General features: G+C 38.3%; 2 protein-coding genes across 2 annotated transcripts; both read left to right on the top strand.

Moving 5' to 3' along the window:
* Window positions 1-3,896: 3,896 nt before the first annotated feature.
* LOC145497809 (uncharacterized) lies at window positions 3,897-13,329 on the top strand. The gene is made up of 8 exons (XM_081477674.1): window positions 3,897-5,282; window positions 7,038-7,089; window positions 8,783-8,886; window positions 9,956-10,037; window positions 10,519-10,565; window positions 11,266-11,328; window positions 11,901-11,975; window positions 12,757-13,329. Exons 1-8 carry the CDS (start codon window positions 5,280-5,282, stop codon window positions 12,844-12,846), a joined length of 516 nt encoding a protein of 171 aa, XP_081333800.1. The 5' UTR covers window positions 3,897-5,279; the 3' UTR covers window positions 12,847-13,329.
* Window positions 13,330-13,520: 191 nt separating this feature from the next.
* LOC145498519 (tolloid-like protein 2) lies at window positions 13,521-17,402 on the top strand. The gene is made up of 4 exons (XM_081478438.1): window positions 13,521-14,110; window positions 15,296-15,349; window positions 15,743-16,099; window positions 16,807-17,402. The coding sequence occupies exons 1-4, from the start codon at window positions 14,080-14,082 to the stop codon at window positions 17,400-17,402; spliced, it is 1,038 nt and encodes a 345-aa protein (XP_081334564.1). The 5' UTR covers window positions 13,521-14,079.
* Window positions 17,403-19,010: the final 1,608 nt, after the last annotated feature.

Below are 19,010 nucleotides of genomic sequence, written 5' to 3'. Positions count from 1 at the left end.
TTATAAGGATATCGAAGCTGAAATTTGTGAAATTTTAAAAAATATTTTAAAAATAAGCCCGAAAAAAATATTGAACACTTCTACGATTTTTGAGTAAACCGTATAAAATTCTTCCTTTCTCTAAACGGCAAAACTAGCCAAAAAGTAACCAAAAACAGTTCTAGCCGTATGTTCGATCCTAATAACATTTCTGTAAGAAGTTATGTGCGTTATATTAGAGTGAAATGCCCGCAGGCTGGCTCCAAGATTACTTTAGCACCATTCAGACACTAAATACATTGAAAATAGAAATGTCGTGCGCAATTATCTAAGAATATTCCCAAGAGTATTTTCAGCCTAAAATCGGTAGAAAATATAAATAAAAAAGAGAGTGGACAAAAAAGGGCGAAAACAGCACTAGCCTTACGTATGTTCTATGCTAATAACATTTCTGCGAGAAAAAGCTATATGCGTCATATCCGGTTTTAATGGCTGCAGGCTGGCTCCAAATTTACACCAAATACATTCGAAAATAGTACGCTATAACCTAAGAATATTCATAAGAATATTTTCAGCCTAAAATCGAAAGAATAGAAAAATTAATAAGAGTATTCAGCCCCGGCCGCTGAAAAAGTATTATTATCTTTTTTAACAAAAGAGTGCATTCAGTGTTTTTTTTGATACATAATTCAATAAATGTTTTTATATTTATAGACATTATAGAGATTAAGCATGACGTTACGTCAAACGGCAAACGGTGCGCAAAAATGAACCTTTGACCGTCTGTCTTCAGCTGTCTGTACAGTAGAGTGAAAATATTTGTATTTGCGGTGAATAGTAGGAGACATTTGGCTATTTTTGTGTAATTATTTAAGGATTAAAAGGAAAAAACGTCATGCTTAAACTCTCTATTATATTATATCTTGTAGTAGTTAGAGATTACGCCAAGAGCTCTATTCCAGCGAAGAAGACAGAACCGTAGCGCTGAAAGGGCCACCCTGCATAAATCAGGACGATTTGACTTGATAGACTTGATCACCCGCCGGTTAAAATTACAAGCTCCTTATGCTGAACTCTCTCTCTCTCTCTCTCTCTCTCTCTCTCTCTCTCTCTCTCTCTCTCTCTCTCTCTCTCTCTCTCTCTCTCTCTCAATCGATTCTCAAGAGTCGGCAACTATCAAGATGTTGATCTGAAATTTTAGAATAAAGAAAACTTTTCTTGTATGATATAGGTATTGATTTAGACACCATAGATACCATATTTCGAAGGAAATTAAGATTTCTCTGAAATATAGTCTAAACTGATTGGCTATCAGTTACCCAGGCGGAAAATGTCATCGTTTTGTTTAATGGGATAGACATGTATCGGCTAACTTCTAAATTTAGCCCTAGCCGGAAGCTCGTCACCTCACATTCCTTTTCGTTTCCCAGCAACTTCTCCTCATGGACAGAAATACCAATTTCTTTCTTTCTTTCTTTCTTTTTTTTAGGAAATAATCCTGTGGGTTCCTCGGGTCATGAGTTATACCTGCGCCAAGACGTCATTGTCAATTTTAATCATTTCAGTAGAGATCAAGAACAGCCGTTTAGAATATGCTGGTTCAGGCCCCGATCAAACTACGCCGGAGGAGCTCAGTTGAAAACGGAGGTTTCACTCTGAAAACGCATCAAACGTTTTCCGTCCACACCGACACCCGGAGGAATTTTAAAACGCAACTGAGTCGCCGGTTTCTTCGCTCTGCTCACCAACTAACAGAAAGCTTGTTGGAACAGGCCGCAAAAGCATCGCGAAACGGGACCAGTAATGGAGGACGGACCCAACAACATAGTTTGTCCAGACCCTCTATTGTGTCTTGAGTTCGTCGAGATCGCAAGCTTAATTAGCAAAGTATTACCCAGCGCAGAGGATGAGAATGAACCAAAACCCAAGGGGGTGCGGCTATCACAACCCAAGACCTGTTTCGTTTAAAAACACGGTTTAAATTGCCTGATGCATAAATATTTTAACAGTGAGGTTTACGACGCACTTATTTTTCAAGTTAGCTAGTTGAACTTTAGCAAGTTCAGTTATCCTGATAGTTTCAATAACGAATCGTGTTAATCAAGAATGGAAAGTGGTGTCTGGTCAACAATATACTGCAGCCATTTCATTTGCAAATTAACCATGGCGTGAGCAAAGCGCGAACCAACATGCAGTTAATTGTCTAAAATATAGTTAATCCTGAGGGAAATGGTTAAGAAGCCCGGAAAACATCAAAGAGGCAAACAAACAGCTGATATTTATGTTGGAAGGTCCTTGACCCTGCACATCTCATTGACTAGATGAATAACCTAATCGCACTGATTCTATATATTGGTTTGTTGTATGAGCACACCTAATCACCTTCCAGTGTCTTTTGCCAAGTTTTGTGTAGGGTCAACCCCCAAAATAGTTGACAAAAACATACAACAAAAAACTTTGTCAGGTCTCTTGAACGTTCCTCTCTATTGACCATGTCTAAAAGAAAAAGGCATCTCCTGCTTTTCGTTACCGCCAAACACTATTTACACCGGAAATTCAACAGGCTGAAAATCCTGATTAAAAAACTCTTATTTTCACCCGTCCTTGATGGCCTCCGCGTCTGAGCTCAGACAGCCCAGACGTGCAGGAAATACACTTCCTTCCTTAAAACAATCGTAAAACTGGCTTGCGGTGTGAAGGTGCAAAGAGAGATGAATAGATTTCATCATTGTTTGTAACACGTACTTCACAAATGTCAAAGGGTTTTCAACACCAAGGTTTTCAGAGACTGATAATCGATGATGTTTTTCGCCTGCCAAGATCTCCAGCTCTGTTTTGCCTTCCACTCTCGGCTTACATAACAATTAAAGATAGGGGTTATTCCCAGGCAAGAAAAGAGTGAGTCACTACTGAACTGGTCAGCAAGTTTCGACTTATACATAACAACTGGAGGTAGTTACTCCTTGCCAAGAAACGACGAGTCACTATTGAGCTGATCAGCAAGTTTCGATTTATCTGCTTCGCTAAGCTAAGAACCTAATCAAAAATTTCCATCAAGCGTAAATTAGTCGTGGGTGACTTGTGGAAGACCCGAAATTAAGAGCTGAGTTTTAAAATTCCTCCGGCGTAGTGTGTACGCGGTTCGTCTGCGACAGGATTTGGAAAGACAGGCAAATCGAACGAATATTTTGAAATCTTAAAAAGAACAAATAACGAGAAACGGTTTAACCTTATTTGTATCATTATGCAAAGTTATTCCGGAGTCATTTTTGTCGAACAAAGCTGGCGACGAGTGCCGCGCAAGAAAGCGTAAGAACAGCGTTCTTTCGCTGCCCGTCCCAAGTCCTTCCCCATTCTTCTCTCGCCATTTTTCGCTCTGCTCACCAACTCACAGAACGCTTGTTGGAACAGACCGCAAAAGCATCGTGAAACGGGTCCAGTAATGGAATACGAACCCCACAACATAGTTTGTCCAGACCCTTTATTTTGTCTTGAGTTCGTCGAGATCGCAAGCTTAGCAAAATATTACCCAGCGTATGGGATATGAACGAGCCAAAACCAAGGGGGTGGGGCTATCGCAACCCGAAAACTTTAGCAAGTTCAGTTATCCTGATAGTTTCAATAACGAATCGTGTTAATCAAGAATCGAAAGTGAAGGTGTCTGGTCAGCAATAATATACTGCAACCATTTCACTTGCAAATTAACTATGGCGCCAGCAAAGCGCGAACTAACATGCAGTTAATTGTCTAAAATATAGTTAACGGGAAATGTTTAAGAGGCCCGGTAAACATCAAAGAAGCAAACAAACAGCTGAGATTTATGTTGGAAGGTCCTTGACCCTGCACATCTTTTGTTTTATGCTCATGACTAGATGAATAACATAATCGCAATGAGTCTATTGGTTCGTTGTATGAGTACACCTAATCACCTTCCAGTGTATTTTGCCAAGTTTTGTGCAAGGTCAACCCCAAAAATAGCCAACAAAAACATACGACAAAAAACTTTGTCAGGTCTCTTAAACATTCCCCTCTCTGATTAACCATGTCTAAAAGAAAAAGGCATCTCCTGCTTTTCGTTATCGCCAAAACACTATTTACACCGGAAATTCAACAGGCTGAAAATCCTGATTAAGATGGAACTCCTATTTTCACACGTCCTTGATGGCCCCCGCGTCTGAACTCAGACAGCCCAGACGTGTAGGAAATACACTTCCTTCATTAAAACAATGGTGAAACTGGCTTGCGGTGTAAAGGTGCAAAGAGAGATGAATTGATTTCATCATTGTTTGTAACACGTACTTCACAAATATCAAAGGGTTTTCAACACCAAGGTTTTCAGACACTGATAATCGATAATCAATGTTTATCGCCTGCCAAGATCTTCTGCTCGACTGTTCTGCTTTCTACTCAGCACATAACAATTGAAAATAGGGGTTATTCCCAGGCATGAAAAGGGTAAGTCACTGCTGAACTGGTCAGATAGTTTCGACCTGTATATAACATTTGGAGATAGTTACTCCTTGGCAAGAAGAGACGAGTCACTATTGGGCTGATCGGTGAGTTTCGATTTAGAATTCGCTAAGCTAAGAACCTTATCGAAAATTTCCATAAAGCATAAATTAGTCGTGGGTGACTTGTGGAAGATCTGAAATTAATTAGAGAGATTAGCCGGAAACCTCTTTATAAAAACCTGGCGTCTGATGCAAACTGAGATAAAATAAGAAGTCCCTCTACTCATTGTTCGGATAGCTACTTTTGTAGTTTTCGATAGAATACTGAAAGCAGGGCTCCTGACTGAAAGCCATCTCTCACAGGTTGTCTGATCTATGCACTCAAATTTCACTCGCTTTCTTTTGAGCTTTTTTTTTTTTTTCAGTAAAAAAAGAAAAAGGTGTCAAGAGGTCTGCAAAGAAAAAATAAATGCGATTTAGTGGGCCATAGCGCAGAAAGCGCAAAAAGAAAGGGAGGGTTTGAGTATCGTTTCATTCTTCGCACTCCGAGACTCTGAAAACAACTAAAATTTCGCTCGACGAAATCTTGCGAACTTTTACGTGAAGAAACGTACAACGTAGATGACCGGGAAATGACCGGGAAATGACCGAGGCCTGGGGAAGAGTAACTCCAATATTGGTCCCATTCCTTCTCAACCTGATCGGACGCGGGACAGCCCACAATGCACTTTGATGCTCCTTGTACATGTTCACCGCGTAAAACAAACAGAATTTTGTTGTCAAACTGATTTCTAAACGCCATTTCTGGGTATTAAGCGAACCGTTTGCCGTGTCTTCCACATCTGAACAATGGTAAGTAGCTGCAACTCCTATTTTGTGTTGAATCCCGACCGACTTCTGGTATCCTTTGGGGACAAAAACTTGCAAACAAAAGGCTTGTTTGATCTGGTTATTGCTTGGGCCTTGTGCGATCGTTAAGGAAGGTAAACACCGGGAATTATAAAATTTGAACCAGCAGAGGCTTTGTATAAACTACTTGCAAAGACACTGATCCCCTGCTACGGCCCACGCGTCGAAGGACAGTTATATTGTATTCCAATCGATGTTCGAAATCGCCATTACTTCCTTTTCTTGTCGCTGAAGATCTCTCTTCAAAGTGGAATTCTTGTGTTGCTCCTTAGAAGTGACGCGAACGGTACTGGATTTCTGCTGATTTCTGCCTCAGAAGACGTTTGAGTAACAGTTTTCTTTGTTTCTTACAATTTAGATTCTCTATCTCCTCTATTGCCTTGGGCCTAAGTTTGCTTTGTATTTTTGTCAGGCAACTTTACCTTGCTTTTTCTCGCTTGCTGCAAATGGATTTTTCTTCTGTTCATCTATAAGCAAGTCATAGCTATTTGTTGCAAGTTTTTTCAGTTAATTCATATACAGTATAATGCAATGCTACAGCAGTCTCCCCTGCAAGAATCAGATTACAATTCTGCTTATTCTTGGACGACCTTTGGAAATAAAACATGTCCTTTTGTGGGTTTATAAATTGTGAATTAATATGTCCTTCAGTTTGATGTCATGAAATTATATGGACTTATCCACTTTTCTGTGTCCAAATTTCAAAGTGTTCTCTTTGAAGCAGTCACCATATAATTCGTAATGATTTGATGTGGCACCCGAGTCCCTAATTTGTAGATCAAGGGAGGGTGTTTATTGGAAAGGGGTGCGTATTATAAGTATGCTTACACGTATTTAATTTTGAGCAGGCACATCTGAATGTGATTACAATTATACTAAATGAAAAGTAACAGAAACTTTACAAATGTTACTCAAAGACTGTAACAAAGGGGCTCTGATTGTCATAATTAACAATTATTGCGCAAGCGCACGTTGGATATGAGATGGTGCATGTAGATAGCTAACGAGGCGTGTAGCACCCAGTTGGCTGTAATCATCTCATATCCAACAAGCACGAGTGGAATAATAATAATTATTGTTTTATTAAAGACGACCCCAAAATATAGAAAACTAAACTAAAATAGAAATGTCCCAGACAATGACGCATATGCTTACCATATATGTAGAGTATGACCCAACGGCTCATAACCCATGATGGCTAAGCCAATGGTCCAGTTTTTAATAATGTTCAATATTACGTTCAGATGAGAAAACAGACTTCACAATTCATTTGTTGTCTATGTATGGGTTAGTGGGATGTGGGTACTACATCAGATCATTACAGTATGCCACTGTAGTTGGTCATTCTTCTTAGGTTGTAAGACTGCTTGCAAATCAAAAGAATCCTCAACATTATGCTTGCAGTATTCAAACGAACATAGTTGTTGTCTCACTATTATCAATAAGATGCCTCCTAAGCTAGATTTACAGCAGAATCACTGTTGTGGTACCATATTTATGACCTGGAAACCTTCAGTGACAATAATAGTAATTCTTGAACCCAAATTTCTAGCTACATGTATGACACAATGATACTGTGAAGTTTCCTAGAGCTCAGAACCAGTGTCAAAACTAACTGTGAAAGAAGTTGATTTTGCCTCATCCTTCAATTAGAGTATTTGGGCTTATTGGCTGATTATTGTTTGTTTTGGTCTGTAGGCAGCATCATATAGAAAAGGAGCTCTTTCAACAGGACAAAGGAAAAAGACAGGTTTGTTGGTCCAACAATTCCCTAGAATTAAACAGAGTGAAATATCTATTCAGAAGAAATACAATACAATATGTAAAATGAATCATTTAAGGTATCAGTAAGGGGAAAATTTGCCATTTTGCATAATTTTATTTTTTCAAGCGGTTGGATAAATCTTAAGGTAATCTTTAAGATAAAAAAAAACTTCAAGAAAAAATATTATATCTGCCACTAGTTATTGCACGAGAAAGATTTTTTGCATATTAATGACTTAATTGAGAGTTGACAAGTTCTGTCAAATGAATTAATTATCGAGGCAAGAAGTCACATGACATCAAGATCATGCTGAGTGGATGCGCGATTCGCGTGTCGTAATCAGTGCCAGATGTCTTTGAAGAAGAAAGAGCGATCTTGCCCATTTTCATCGGCTGAAGAAAGGCCAAAGAAGGCGAAAAACACTTTCGACAAAGAGTGCGCCGCTAAATTAGCAGAAAGCGACAAAGGGTCATTTTACAATCAAGAAAAATTGCTGGATGAACTCGGCAATGATCGCGATCATGAAACCAGCGAGCAAGCTGAAATGAGCGCAAGCTGTGCTAAAATAATGTTGCAAGCAAAGCAGAGGAGATTGACAAAGAGAAGTGGGCGAAGTTGAAAGGCAGATCGATTGTACAACATAAGAATCAGCAGTGCAACATTTTTTTTTTCATACCCAGCTATTGTCATTTCTTCCAGCATCTTTACCTTTGCATCGACATCAGTCGATGAAGTCCTGTTCATGATGTCCGCTCCAGCGTTTCCCTTTGTGCACTTGTATTTTCTCGGGGACCTTCTATGAGCCTTTGCCATGTTAACAGTGACATGGTCATAATTTTGAAGATTAGTCAACCGATATGTAAAATTTCGAGCGCTAATGTAGTAAATCAATAGATAATTTCATGTTACTAACTTTGGATTCTGACGTCACGCATGAAAAAGCGGTTTATTCACTGGTGAATAATTTGCTGCGTGCCGTCGCAGAAATTTGTACCTGTTCCATGTTAGCTGTCACAGTCCTATTGTTATACAGAAAGTTGATTTCTCTGCAGTGTCTCCCTTGGTGTGATAATTTCATAACACTTGGATACTGCCAAACTTTATTTTTTCTCTGTTCTCGAAAATAAAAAATAGGCGAGTTGTACGTGCATTTCGAGTTCCAGGTCGGCAGCCCCTGGACCAAATTGGCTGAAATTCGGAGAGAATGTTGTCAGAACGATCGCCGACAAAACCATGTCCGCGAATTCTGATTATTCTTTCACTGAAAAGTTATGCCTTTTTTTCGTGGGCAGTCCTATTTTTTTCCCTTTTCTAACTTTATCCTCTTGTAAAATAATAACAAACGCATGTGCCAAAAATCTGAGACACGGTTTTTGAGGTCAATGTGTGAAGAAACGGACGTCATGTTAATCATTTTCTCCGACCTAAATTTAGCGGGCGTGTACCTTGATTTATGGGTTCGTGAAGCTTTGTAAACATATTCACATTTTCGAAACACGGTAAATGTTTTCCATTTTAAACAGGTCGGGTCATAATCTGTAGTTAGTAAGCTTCCAATAAATATATGGTTTATATGGGTTTTTGTTAAAACCACGAACACTGGAGCGGACCATGCGCAGATGGTCAAATGGGTTATACTGATACCTTAATAGAATTTTTGCTTCTTTACTACATGTAGGTCCAAAACCAGAGTTAACAGAAGAACAGAAACAAGAAATTAGAGAAGCATTTGATTTGTTTGATACTGATGGTTCAGGGACAATCGATGCAAAAGAACTGAAGGTGAGCAGTCATTCATTTTACTATTACCTGGCATTTGGTTGTAGACAGGGTTGTGACAGGTCAGGAAATGGGACCTTAAAGAAAAAAATGTTCCTCAAGGCCAAAGAAAAGTCAGGAAATATTGTATTTTTAGGTGGGGAAAATTGACATTTTGAATAAAAATAAGGGGAAATTGAAATAAAAACATGGCTGATTTAATACCATAGAAGGCGGGAAAAAAACATTTTTACTTAATGTTTAGTGCTCCTGTTTCTTCTCTTCACAAAAACCAACATGTTCAAATTCCAATTCAACAAGGATAGAGGGCCTGCACGAAAACCAGTAAAACCTGATGTGGCTTCCTCTCTAAATATTGTAATTTTAATACACATTGTTTATAAATGTGCAACAAGTCAATGTAAGTGAAAAAGGCAAGGTACATACATAACAATTACAGATAACTCAAACCTTCAAGGAAAATTGAAAAAGGTTTGAGTTATCAGGAGTTCAAGGGATCGGAAGTTGAGAACAAATCATTGGAAATACGGAAAAAATGGGGTTCACTGTATTTCTATTCATACAGTATACATTTGAAGCAAATTTAATTATAGAGAAGTCAAGTGAAAATGGAACAGTACATTTCTCAATTACTTTCTAAATTACAAATATTTAATGGAAACAAAAGAAAGCAAAGCAAAGTAGTACAAGAAGTCCAGGTACTATGAAGTTGTCACGTTTCAAAGAGAAAAACGTCATGCGACTATAGTAACTACAGAATTCATGTGATTTACTTTTTTGAGAAACAGTTTCAGTTTTGAACCACAGTACTGATTGCTTTGAGTTTTCACATAGAGACAAACATGGTTATTGAGGGTAAAATCAAAACTTCCTGCTTTGAGTTAGTAGAAGGTTGGAGTTACCAAGGGTTAAATGACAGTAAAAGTATAACAGAAATCCTGGGGAAATCGATTTTGGTTTGAGTTACAATGTAGTGTGAGGTTCGAGTTACCTGCAGCAAGGGTTTGGGTTATTGGGAATTGATTGTATTGCATGCAAGGAAGTGACTGCCTACTATGCCTGATACATACAGGTGGCTATGAGAGCACTGGGGTTTGAACCAAAGAAAGAAGAAATCAAGAAAATGATCTCAGATATTGACAAAGATGGATCAGGTATGGCAATTTGTTGATTGTAACAATTTAACTGGTTATTTATATGAGTATAGTTAAGTTACAAGCTTGCTTCACCAAGTTCTTGTTTTTCAAATGCTTTCTTTCCACAAAAACTGCAATTATGATATGCTGGATTTATGAAACAATGTCAGTGAACATTAATTAAATACATGTATTGCTGATGAAAAGAGAACCTTGTTGATTTCCCTGCATACACTTTATTGATTAAAACTATCAGTAGTTCTCCATAATTTTTATTTGATATTTGTAAACTTACATGTACCATTACGTGTTGTAGGATCCTTTAGAATTTTATATAATCTAGTAGATTAATGAGAGTATCATCCCATACATAAAATACCGGCTGTTTAGATTCAAGATAGATGTATTGCAGGTACAGTTTATATTAATTAAATGTTTTAAAGTATTGTACATGTACATTTACTAAAGGGAGATACACATAATTATCATATTTTTTCAGGTACAATCGATTTTAATGAGTTTCTTCAAATGATGACAGCAAAAATGGTGAGCTTTTTAAACTGACTTAAGGAATTGTTGACAAAATTGTAATTTAAACAGATTTGATCAAGGTTTAGGACGTATCAGTCGTTGATACATATGTTTTCTTCACTGGACCAAGTATCCTTATGTGTTCTACATGTACAATACACATTGTATCCATTTTTGTCAAACAAAATTGTTGTGGGGTCAAACTGTGGACCAGGTGACTATTATCCTTTGTTTTAAACTGCTTGATTTGTGGAGGCAAGTCCTTCAAGAGTTGGGATTGTACCCTACACTCATAGGTCCCTGTGATTGAATGAAAAGAGTGAATCATAGCACCATGCAGTCAGTCTGTTTCTTGGGTAAACAGTTACTCTACAGAGGATTTGTCACTGTTGCCCACATGTTAGCCTACATGTACAATGCAGCCAGACATATCACAAAATCCTCTATATCAGCTGTGTAGACTGTTTGTGATGTAGGCTACCAGCAGGTACACCACAGAAAGGTTTCTACTTCAAGTCCTCTCATGAATGCTGACCTATAACCTTCTCAGCCCTGTTCTGGTCACTAGGTCGAGCACACACAAGGTCAGATCTCTGAATGTGTACTTGTAAATACAACTGACGCCTCATGTATATTTAACTGATAGACTATGTATCTATTGATTTAAAATGATGTTTAACATCTAATTTCCGTTAATTTAATTCTTCCTTTTTAGAGTGAAAAGGATTCAAAAGAGGAAATTCTCAAAGCATTCAAGTTATTTGACGATGATAACACGGTCAGTTTATTACAGTTTATTTTGTGTGTTTGTGGGGAGTGGAATGTTGACCTTTATTTTGTTAGTGGGACCTGGACTTGAGGTCTAGAGATTGACAATATTATTGTACGATGTAGCTTTAGTGCTCCAGCGTTCTTTCTTTCGTTGTGTACACATATTCACCTACATGTAGCCTGGTTGTTTATCTTTTTTTGTTTTCATTCTAGTGTTTTTAATTCGTTTTTAATAATTAATCTTGCTGTTTTTTGTAGCTTACTCTATCTCTGATTGGCATATAGCACATTTACAGGTGCAACATTTTAGGAGCTTCTTGGTACATGTGTCACTTAGATAGTTAATGTTCAGTGCATCATGATTGATCCAAACCATCAACAAATTTTCCTGGTATTCATTCTTATACTGGGATAAATATTTTCTCCTAACTACATGTACATGTATTTACCACGGAATTGAAAAAGTTAGTAACTTATCTTAAAACTACTGGTACGTGTAAGTATGGAAACAGTCATTTATCAAGCAGCTTCTATGTTGAAGGTAACTGCAGCATCATATGTCAATATACTCTTTTACAGGGAAAAATTTCATTTAAAAATCTTAAGAGAGTTGCCAAAGAACTTGGTGAAAATTTAACAGACGAAGAATTACAGGTATGAATTGCCTTATTTAATCTTTTCTTTAGCTCAACTATTTCAAATTTGGCATGCTGAAATAATATGCTTATTTTACTTTGTGTTTGTACAGTATGGATTGCCAGCGGCAGTACAGTGGCCTTTTGGGGGTTTAGCAGTGGGACTGGAATTGGCAGTGGGAGGAAGGGGGGGGGGGGGCAGTGTTTGGGTGCTGAACTGGGTATATTTTACTGACAGGGATGGACCATTATTGTTTGGAAGGAGGCAGGTTGGGCAGTTTCCAAAAAATAAAAACTCCTGTACAGCAAAAACTGCTGGAAAAAAAAATCGTGCAAGGAGAGCCATGGGGAAAAAAATCAAGCAAGTGCCAGGGCCGGGTTGTTCGAAAGACGGTTAAAGCTAACCAAGGATTAAGTTAACCAAAGTAATAATTTTTCTTGTAAACAGTTGGTCTTCATTTCCTGTGTTTGTGTATTTTGAGATTACTCAAGCTCAAAACTAAAGGACCAACAATATGAACAGAAAACCTCACCGAAAAGTTACAAAACTGAAATCAAAATTCTCACTAATCCTGGGTTAGCTTAATCAGGCTTCGAACAACCCAGCCCAGGTCCTGTTTTTGACTGAAGAAAAATTCTTGCACTTGTAAGCTATTGCCCACCAAAAAAAATCATGCACAACCTAAAGGTGAAAAAAAAATTCAAGCCCCAGAAAATTGCCCAACCCTCCCCCCCACCTTCAAAAATTAATGGTCCGTTCCTTAGTTGCATCTTTTGACACTCATCTTGTACTCTTGCAGGAAATGATTGATGAAGCCGACAGAGATGGTGATGGCGAAATAAATGAAGCTGAATTCCTTCGTATCATGAAGAAGACGAGCTTATATTAAACCACTGTCCAGTAGGCAGAGGATGTAAAAACGATTTTTTTGAGTGTACAGAGCGTTATCTCTCCATGCAAAGAACTTAATCACCATCAAGATGCGACATCAGTGATCTTATCGAAATATGTTGACCATCAGTCTTGTAGATTTCTCATATCATTGTTGTAATGTAAGCCTTTTGGAGCCTGTTGGCTTGTAACGCAAGCTTGTGGCACAGCAATTTTGTGTTGACTTGCGTGACAGCCCAAATGGTTGCAAACAAACCACAGGCTATTGTTGATCGGAAGCATAATTTATTTTGTGCAATCATCTTCGCGAAGCACTCTCCCCATTAGCTATTTAAACATATGGATATGTACAGTTGACTTGTACAGCTCACCAGTCTGTCATTTAGAGACATTTTTAGCCTCCTCAGGTGAAGGCTGGGTTGTCTGGTAGTGCAGAAATCAATAAACTCACTGGGACTGATCATGTGGTTCTGTTGGAATTGTAATGAACTTGAACTGAGCGGAAGAGGCGACTACATAGATCTATCTCTCCCGTTCTCATTCAAAACATGCTCGCTTCTCGTAGTCCATCAAGGCCTGGACACGATGAAGTCAACTCACTCTAGGCCTTATACCTAAATTTTCTGAATATTTTATTTTTTTCTTAATATCTCGAAATCTACATCTTCCAAAAAATATCCAGATATTTATGGAAAGAGCTAACTCTCTACAGTGACGTAAATAAGTACAGTGGATCCCTCCGCCTTACAACAATCAAACGATCACTTGCTTTTAATAGTACGTACGTTTCATTCCGATACAAACTCTTTTAGTTACGCTGTTTGGCAGAGCCATACAGCATCACTCACGCAATGAGCATGGAACAAGCCATATTCATGTCAGTTATGAAACTCACGTGTTGCTCGTGTGACAAACACCCTTTCCCAATGTTTTTCGAAACAAGTTCAGTTTAGCTTGAAGTAAACTGCTCCCTTTGTTTTTCAACGGATGTTTCATTTCATTACTCGAGGACTCGGAATTTGAAATTTGCCTACAAAGTTTAGCAAATGTTTTTTGATGGGTTTTGCGTTCCATTACAGACATCAATGGTGTAAATTCCATTGGTTTCGTGACGTCGGGATATCTCCCCTAATTTTTTCGTTCACAAGCCTGGCACATGCTTGTGCAGTTTGCTGATAAAGTGCCCGACAACTTCCGCTTTACGTATTGACTTCGTTTTAGCAAATACACCATGGCTCTTGTAGCAAGCTTGAACATCTTGGGTAAGTTGACTTTATTCTTCTATCTTTTACATTCAAGGCCTAGCAGCAAGGTTTATTTATATAAGCTTGTAGGTTTTTCTTTTGTGCCGACGGGTCGCGACCTCCATTTGTCTGGCAGTTGGAAGCAACTCGAGTAGGCGTGTAAATCATTTTCACGGCACTGGTTACCTAAACAATCACTGATCGAAATGACTGAAAAAGCACTTCAGTTGGCATAAATTTCGTTAATATTGGTGCCGAGTTATTATGAATATCGTTGCAAGCAGACAATATTGTCGATGTTGGCTACATTTTGTACAAGTTACGTCAAGTAATTATATCAAAGCTTGTAATAAAATCTTTCTTAGTAAACTTTACCAGCCTATTGTAGCAAATGAAAATTGTGAAGAAACTACAGTTATTAATTGTATAGTTTCTACACAAATTTCAGTTGCTAATCTTACATCTTTTTGTAGCTAGTTATGAAGCTTTCATCATCTTTTCGTGTATATTGCTGCGATGAATAAATTGTTTCGTTTGCAAGCACGTGCAAGTACTGCAGAAACATCAGTGACGTCACCTATTTGTACACTGTTTTTGTTGAAAGAGATCTCTCTTATATGTTCTTTTAAGTCTTGGTCATGCAAAGTTATGGAAAGATAAACTTGTGTGCTCAAATTTTTAAGCTGAAATTGTTACAGAAAGCTCAAAATAATAAAAAATAGTAGATTTTATGAGGAGAGACGAAAGACGTTATGCCGCAGGGTATCCGATTCCATAGTCACTCATTTGCAAATAAAATACAACGTTCTAGCCAAAAGATAAAATATTTTATACCATGCCATAGAAAATACAGCCAATTAGACAGGAAAGCCGCTGTATATTGGACGGTATTGATACATCCAACCTTCTCATCATGCGCCGCGCGTATGTCGCACTGACTGGGTTGTCCACTGTATATTCTATGGCATTGTATAAAATAGTTACGCAGCGCTCTCTCGTGGTATACCATGGAATATGTCACTTGTCACTTGTATTTTCTTGGGATAGGCACTCGCCTAACGGCTCGTTTATATACTGAGAAAATACAAGTGACTCGTGGGATATTCCATAGTATACCACTTGAAAGTGTTGCATAACTAGTATATGATAGTATTTATTGATCAACTGGCAATATAAATTTATGAATTCTTTTTTTAATTACAGGTGCAATTATAGTAGTTTCCTTTGCAGCAAAAACTACCTTTGCCCGGGGCAGTAGTAAGTGAATATTTTGTTACAGCTTTAACGTGATCTGTACCGTGATGGAGGTTACTTTTCGTGAAGTGTAAATTTTAGTAATGGAACCAAGTCTTTTGGACAACCATTCTACCATTCACTCTTTTTCCTATGTATTTTGTACGTGTATGTCAGGACATTCCCGCTTTTCTTAATAAGATTCGATGCTAGGAGCCTATAACCTGCACATTTGTTTCATTATAAATTTGAACATTCGATATTTTAACCTGTGATCAGATTCAGTTAAAAGGAACAAAAATCTCACGTATTTTACCCAGGAAATGTTGGCAATTATATGAAAAGGGTACAATTCTTTAAACAAGAGTAAGAATAATGATTTGTTTTCATAAATTCCCATTTGTCTCTTGCTTTCAGATTGTGGCCATTCTGACCTCACTGCTTCACTGGAGAACACCACAATCAAAAGTCCAGACTATCCATCGGATTATGGAGATAACTTGAACTGTTCATGGACAATAAAAGTGCCATTTTTGGGCTATATAGTGAAGGTGTTATTCAATGACTTCTTGTTGGAAGAGGGGTACCCATGTGATGATGTGCTTACGTTTTATGATGGTATGAATGAGACGTCAAGCCTTCTTGGATCATACTGTGGTACAATCCATCCAGAAGTTATTTATTCCACTGGCCAATACCTGTATGTCAAATTTGGCACAGACAACATGGTTAATTACAAAGGGTTCAGCTTAAGTTTGACAGCTGTTAAAAAAGGTACAGTTTTGCAATGTTTTATTCATTGTGATGTGTACAGAGAGCTAGTAAGCGTATCTATCGTCATAGAACTGCTTAGCGCGCAGAGAACTAGATATTCTAACTCTCTGCATGTACTGCAGGCCTTATATGCTAAATACTCTTCCTGTCTGCACGCTCTGCAGGCCTATGATGCTATAAACTCTCGCTTTTTGCACGCTTTGCAGGCCTGTGACACTAGCCAATCTAGCCCTGTGTACACATTGCAGGCCTATGATGACAGCTACTCTGACTAGCTCTCTTCGTGCATTGTGGGCCCATAATGCTAAATACTTTAGCTCTCTACACGATTTAGCTAGGTATAGATGGGAATGCGTGGAGAGAACTAAAATATCTAACTTCATGGACTCGCATTGTATGCAGAGAGTACACTGCATGTGTACTATGTGCGGATGCCGACACGGGGTAATATTGTAGAAATGATGACATTTTTGTTCTAAGTAATCAGGGTATTTAGTTCAGCAAAGGGCTACAACGAAAATGAGTCCATGATGGGAGTTACACCAGTTGAATGATAGAACATCAGGTACTCAGATCTCTTACTTTGTTCTTTGGTGCTCATGACAAATTAAACAAAATATAGGTTAATTACAGCATATGTTAGAACACAGTATTGATCATCACTCTGTTCGATATCAAGGTGGTTATGTTACTTTCATTCCTTGCAGAGGAAGCATTTGGAATATGTCGTCTGTCACGATCAAATGGGGGTGACGAGATCAATAGGCTCAGTGGCTTTTCTGGAACATTCTTCACCCCTGACTACCCTGTTCCTTACCCAAATGATGCCAGGTGCAATTGGATCATCTCTGTATCTTCTGGCAAAAGAGTGAAGCTGAAATTTGAAGACTTTGATTTTGACCCAGTTTCTTCCAGTTGCAAAAAACGCACCAACGAGAAAGACTATGTGCAGATTGGCAGTGGCCAGGTCCCAGGAAAAAACGCGCTTGCTCTTTACTGTGGATACGCCGCGGCCACTGCTTTGGACGTTTATTCCACTGGGAGGCACATGTGGCTGAAGTTTTATTCCATCTCGTCAAATCGTTCTGAAAGCTCAAAAGGTTTTAAAGCGCATTTTGAAGCTGTGGATCTTTGTAAGTATTGTTTTTCTTCATATTCAATCAATCAATCAATCAATCAATCAATCAATCAATCAATCAATCAATCAATCAGTCAATCAATCAATTTATTAAAGTCACTGCGTGGGATTGAGGTTGCCCTCAGTATCCGAGTCAAAACAAAAGAGATAAAATTAAATAAGTAATAACAAAGTAATAAAAAAGATACATACATGGAATTGTTAACAATCATCACGCCATCCAACTACCCAACAAGCTCGACAATAATTATTTACTTATAAATATAAAGACATCTAACCTAAAATTGTGACAAAAATATAGAAACTTACAATGTTCAATTTATGTGAAACGGTATACCAAATATCACAAACAAGTTGTCTGAATTTGGTCTAAATACCCTCTTCTTTGGTGTGATTGTTATTACAGGCAAAACTTCCTAAGACACTTACAAGTTTCAACAATTGTATTTTGAGTATTTATCATGAATGCTACGAAATAGCGTTCCCATTTTCCCATGCAATGTTGACAAATAAGCGGCACTGCGACGTGAATTTCTTCTTGCTAGAGAAATAACTTTTTTTCTGAACACTGTGAGTGGGTAAAACAAAGTAAGTCTCCCAGGAATTGTGTCCAAGACTGTAGATATTACTACTCAAATATCATGCTACATTTCCTGTACTATTTTCTGTAGAAGAAATCGGAGTACTTATGAGAACTTTAGTAATTGATGGGCTTAACCTGCCAGGAACTAATCTGGTGAATTTGTAACATTTTTATTTCTCCATAGCTCCCTCTTCCAAGGAGATGTGTTTTCCAGGTAACGTCTACAATAACAAGCTGACTTTAAGTGGCTCTTTTGGATCTCTACGAAGTCCACAGGATCACAACTGGTACCACTCAGGTTTGAGTTGTGATTGGCTCATCACTGTGCAAGAAGGGAAGATTGTGAAACTCAAATTCGATAAACTTGATTTGAAGCCAAGCTCTGGATCCCAGTGCACAACAGATTATGTGGAGGTTCTAGATGGCAAGCCCAATACTGGTGAGAGTAAAGGAAAATTTTGTGGTGATGGGAAACCGGAGGACATTCGCTCCAGTGATCGCTACATGTGGGTGCGTTTTAGAACAGATCCCCAGAATTCAGATTACGAGGGATTTAAGGCCACTTACACAGCAGAGGATAAATCCAGTAAGTTGAAAACTTTCGAGTTAATCATTGTATGAAATGTTTCTACAGTTATTTAGTAGTCTTCTCATTAACAAGGCCCTTTTGACGCGACACCTTCAATCCGGTCTATTCATTAATTGGCCAGGTATAATTGAATTAAAATGGTGTTCATTGCACTCCAGGGAACATGAACGTCGACATTAAACTCGCCTGTTCTCTTTTCACGACTGAATGCAATGCAAACAGCTTTATTAACACTGGATTGAACAAAAATCCCTGGTTTGTTTAATCAGCCAGTCATTCGTACGGCCGTAAACCTTTTAGAGGATTTCCCCCTTAATGTTGGTTGACCATGGTGTAGTAGAAAGGCAGGGTTTTGCCCATGAGAGTAAAAGAAGGGGGGAGGCTTAGGAGTGGGATGTGTCGGGAGAGGGGACGGTAGATTAAAGGCTGGTGAAGGGAAGAAGACTAGTAATTTGTAAAATGTATTTTCGCTTGGCAAAAAGTCAACTCTTGCCAAGAAGGGATGGCCTTGTGTATCCTAAAACAAAATACACCTGGACACCTAGGTATGTAAAGAGGCCTTCCAAGGGGGTAGCCGTGTCGCCATGCCATGCCCTTTCAT

The sequence above is a fragment of the Orbicella franksi genome, chromosome 9, assembly GCF_964199315.1.
Source record: "Orbicella franksi chromosome 9, jaOrbFran1.1, whole genome shotgun sequence".
In the NCBI taxonomy this organism is placed as follows: domain Eukaryota; kingdom Metazoa; phylum Cnidaria; class Anthozoa; order Scleractinia; family Merulinidae; genus Orbicella; species Orbicella franksi.
The sequence above is the reverse complement of the archived record's forward strand: the minus strand, read 5'-3'. Positions and strand labels throughout refer to the sequence as shown.